We start from the raw sequence: 4924 nt of genomic DNA, 5'->3' as shown, positions 1-4924 counted from the left end.
TTTAATTTACAACAATATAACAGTAATATATCATGAAATACGTTGATTATAATGAGAAATCATATTATCAATTGACCATTATTATTATTATAAAACTAGCAGGTAGGACCAGCATTGCTCGGGAAAAAGTAACGATAACTAAGATAAAGATTATTACACTACAGTCAACCTTACCCGGTTTTCACAGAATGCAAGAATTGGGTTTCCAGACTAATTAGAGAATTTTTATATGGGTCTAAAAATATGTTCGATTTCCCTCAAAAACGAAAAAAACTGCATCTGCGTCTTGCACGTCGCTTTCTTTTAACAATTTCATTGTTACGTAACGCTTCCATTATTACTTAAAACTTCCATTGTTGATGGAAGTATTAAGCCTTAATCCTGTCCCTCTCCTTCGTGGGGAAAAATTTCGAAAAATCCCTACTTAGTGTGTGCGTTCTCGTAACGTACCATAACTGCGTACCAAATTTCAACTCTCAACTTTTAACAGTTTGGGCTCTGCGCTTATTATTATTATTATTATTATTAAACCATCTCGATTATATATTAGATATATCGGTCTTAAAACACTAAAAATTAGATAAAGTTACACTGTCCATTATAATCAACGTTAGGCTATTGTTATCAATGGTAATAATTACTTTCAGAAAACAAACGATAGGTATTGTTAGAAATTTCCTACTAAATAGATCCAATCTTCAAACTTAGTTGTAACTGAAACGTGCTTTTTATCTTTTGCATGCCATAAGGGCATGACAAGAATTCTTAGAAAATACCTGTCCTGTCTTGTAGATTATTACTTGAAGGGTTTCTTCAGAGCTGAACATTTTTGTTGCGATTTTTTCAGTTTAATTTTCTGATCTGTCGAGTTAATGAGTTTTCTTGCAAAAAATGTAAAATATTTGAATGTATAACGTTAAATTAAGTTTACAGTGTGTGATAAATAAAATTGTACACATTTGTACAGCAATTGTTTGTAATAAATTGAGTTCGATAACGAAAAGTTTTTATTTTCTGTTTAATGATATCAGCCGAGTATTGTGATTAAAAAGGCACGTCCCAAATTATCATAAATCGATTTCACTGTACATATAAATTATGTGACCGTAAAAACCTTTGCTTCAGTCATTTCCTTTCGTCGTTCACACCATTCACAGTTTATAAGAATCACAAAACTTATGGAAGAAAATGAATAAAGAAACGTTTTATCTTTGTTAAAAGTTGTACTTATATTTATTGTATTTTTAATTAGATGTAAATAACCGTCGGCCATGTTCATATTTCGTAGAGATCATTCTCTGGATGGTGAATATTCTGTGTTTTTGTAAGGTTAATCGACCTTTACAGTTTACGAGTTAAGAACATGTACAAAGAAAGTGCTTTAGAAGAGTCAATAGTAAATCTATTGATATCGAGTTATCTGTCGTTCCAATACAGTATTTACAAGAGGAAGAAAACTCGTTACAATGGTCGTGTGAATATATTAATACTGTATAAATATTGTAAAAGTTTGACATTTAAAAGGAACTTTCCTCTTTATTCATTTTCTACGACTTGCAGTTTTTCTATCTCACAATATAACAAATTAAAAAATTATATTGTAAAAAGAAAACCACATTTACTCCAACGGGACTCGAAACAACAACTGTGAGAATACAAAACTAACACTCCCAGACCACACCACAGGCCACAAAGTCCATAACGTAAATTATAAAAGCTTTAATTTATTGTGAAGTGACTTCAACGTCATGCTGTTACTCGTAAGCACGTAATGGTCCACTTAGTTATATGCTAATTTCTTAGATACGTATATGTGAGATCACAATAAATACACGTATAAAACCAGTTTTAATGTCGGATATACAGAATATACAAGTAATACAATTAAAAAATTAAGTGCTTCTGCGGGCAGGCGGTGACGTCAAAGTCATGTTGCATCTGCAACCAATTACCGTGATGATTTATTTCTACTGCTAAGCGCGTGTTGTCTCCGTTCTTCGACGTCATACTCGAGAGTTCAGTGCGGAAACGAGCCGAAGAAATGGCGGATCGAGAGGTCCAGAGTCGGTAAGTAGCTTTATTGTTTTCTGTATATAACGTTTCTACATGTGTGGGCGCAAAATAATTTTACATAATTTGCAATTGACTATCTCTTTTATAAAAAAAATTGATGAATGTGATAATGTATAATGTGATAAATAATATAAGTTGATTTTCTGTCTGTTATTTGTACTTATTTCATCACATTTGTTCGGGTCAAATGAACATTCTCTTACTGAATTTTTATATATAAATTTTCTAGAATATTTAAACTAAAAGTATTTAGTTAAAAAAAGTTTCAATTGTCTTAATGATTAAACAAAACTTCACAAAAGCTTATTCCTTTGTGTAAATAACCGTCTGTTTACAATGTTCGAACTCGAGAAATAGACTCTTCCACTTTTAAGGTTCAAAGGATTTAAGTATCAATAGCTTAAAATTTCCCTTCTCTTGTTGAAATTGTGTTTGGTCTTTTAAAGTTTGAGTTAATAAGCTGTGTTCTCTTTTTAATATACAAAGGTTTAATACACATTTTTTTTCTACAAGATTTAATTCGGGTAGTTCAGTGTTTCTCAACATGTAAATCGCGGATCCCTCCGTTCCATTAATTACTAGGTGGGACGTTAAGTTCTAAAATGTAAAAGTGCTATTTATTTGTTTAATTTAATTTAAGGCAGATGAACGAATGAATTAAATAATTACATGTTGTACAAAGATTTGATTAAGATTAATTTGATGTTAAAAATTTTACAATATATTTTGTTGGTAATTATTTACATTAAGATCGTTAAGTAAGTAAAAACAATTGAAAGTAACTTACTCTTGAAAATTGAAAGTAATTTTTACTCTTTTAATTCTGTTTTAAAGAGGCATATTTAATAGACATTTTAAACACAATAAAAATAAAATGTATTTATTTAAAACAACAGATCTAGTACGTGTTAAAGCAGTTATTTGTTTAATGATTTAATGTTCCACATTAAATAACATTACAGAGAAATTCACTTATTCGACCGGTCTACAAAGCGTGAGAAATCATGTTCAGAATGAATATATAGGTACGACAGTGTTAGGTTAGACACTCTTTTCCCTTGTAAGCAACGAGACACCACATAATAACACCCGGCATTAAATAGCCACGAGCAATGCGACTACACGCTAGGTAAGCTTTTAACTGATAACCTATCAGTTAAAGTCTTTTTCCTTTAGTTTGTAATATAAACTTCTAATTATGCATTGTGTGAATGTCAGATGCACACGAAGAGAAAATTTAATTTTTACTTAATTACGGGGCATCGATATCCGTTTATTTAGAACATACGAAAATAGTGTTAATGAAAAGAATACCTAAAGATTTTATCATCTGTTACTGAAAATAACGTGTAATTGTTCATTCTTTGTAAAATTAGACTTTCGTAAGTTGTTTTTGGGTCGAGAAAAAATCATCAGCTTCCTCCTCTTAACGAACTGTTTTAATCACTTTTTACAATGGATGTTGATTGATTAATATTATGTTAGCATAATTGTTTTTACTTTCAAGCTTTAGGCTTGTATAACAAAATATTGGAAAATTTCAGGAAATCGCAGTTTGGGATTAGATTGTCACTTACAACAGTATGCTATACAATAACCTACACGCATAGCAATTCTGAATACGATAGGTTACAGGAAAATCACTTTTTAATTCTGATAGAAGTAGTATCGAATATACATTTATTTAACAAAAGGACCGTCGATACTCCGTCAAAAATCATACACATACACAAAAATCTTTACATTAAAAAAGGTCACTTTGATATTACTATTAATATCTATTGATAATCAAGTACTATCTCCGATCTATCATACAAATTGTCTCCTTTAAAATATGCAGGGATATCTTTATTCTATTAACAGGATTTTAATACAGGCTATGCCCCTCCTTAATCTACTAAAGAGCATATCCCGAAATACTTCTGTGTTCATAGAATAGAGATGTCTTTTCTTTTAAAAAAATGCAGCGTTTTCTGGTACGATAGCTCCTAGAAAATAAAACTTGGATTTTGATGGTTTCGCGATAATCAAGATAATAAGCTAATACAAAAACTTTAATATCTTTTTTTAAAATATTAGTCATGCATTTATTGTTCATACACCATTGTCTGAAATACTACAACTATAACAGACATGTTTGTTTGAAAGTAATAATAAATACCTTTTTTGTTGTTTAGGGTTTCTTCGGGTGAGATACGAATCCGAAACGAAAAAAACGAAGAAATTATTATACCAGAAGCTCAGTTAAATAAAGTCATGAACAGGAATTTGGAACTTCTCATTAAATATTGTGAAAATTCGAAAGTACTGTTTATGCCTTATCCAATCCAGATTATCAAATTATTCGTTACGTAAGTTTTTCACGATACTGACCTTTCATTTAATTTCAATACTTTGTAACACATTATAGTTTATATTTTTTTAAACAGTTATGTACAGATGGACTATCCCGGATTGACCTGTATTACGCAAGCGTTCGATCTGTATCATCTGAGTTCAAGATACGAGTTAGTTGATTTAAGAAGGAAATGCAGATCATTTATCATTCAGCAAATAAACCTGGATACCGTCTTTGCAATCCACGATTTTGCACGTCAGATCGGTGATCTGGTCATACCTTATTATTGCTGGCTAGCTTTCGACCAACTAGGAGAAAGACTATTTACAACAGTCACCTTTATGTGCTGTAAAATTGCAACAATTGATAGACTGTTATCTCGAGCGATATATGAATCAGTCAGTGAGTTGCGTTTACTCGGAGCCGTGTATCAGTGGAGCATAAATGAAGTTAAAAAAAAAATTGGTGAACACAAGTTCCATTCGATGAGTGAAAAATCGAAAAGGAATGCAA

At 30.9% G+C, this 4924-nt stretch overlaps 1 protein-coding gene across 1 annotated transcript in view; it reads left to right on the top strand.

Annotated features, from left to right (window-relative positions):
* Positions 1-1966: 1966 nt before the first annotated feature.
* LOC111621643 overlaps positions 1967-4924 on the top strand; it is a 9859-nt gene continuing 6901 nt past the window's right edge. Inside the window, exons 1-3 of the mRNA XM_023363853.1 lie at positions 1967-2067; positions 4251-4424; positions 4503-4876. Of these exons, the coding sequence (XP_023219621.1) occupies positions 2042-2067; positions 4251-4424; positions 4503-4876 (574 nt within the window). The 5' untranslated portion in view covers positions 1967-2041. The remainder of the gene's footprint in view (positions 2068-4250; positions 4425-4502; positions 4877-4924) is intronic.

Source organism: Centruroides sculpturatus, unplaced genomic scaffold (assembly GCF_000671375.1).
Source record: "Centruroides sculpturatus isolate CEXI.00-Female unplaced genomic scaffold, Cexi_2.0 scaffold232, whole genome shotgun sequence".
Lineage (NCBI taxonomy): Eukaryota > Metazoa > Arthropoda > Arachnida > Scorpiones > Buthidae > Centruroides > Centruroides sculpturatus.
Note: the sequence above shows the minus strand (reverse complement) of the source record. Positions and strands in the feature narration are given on the sequence as shown.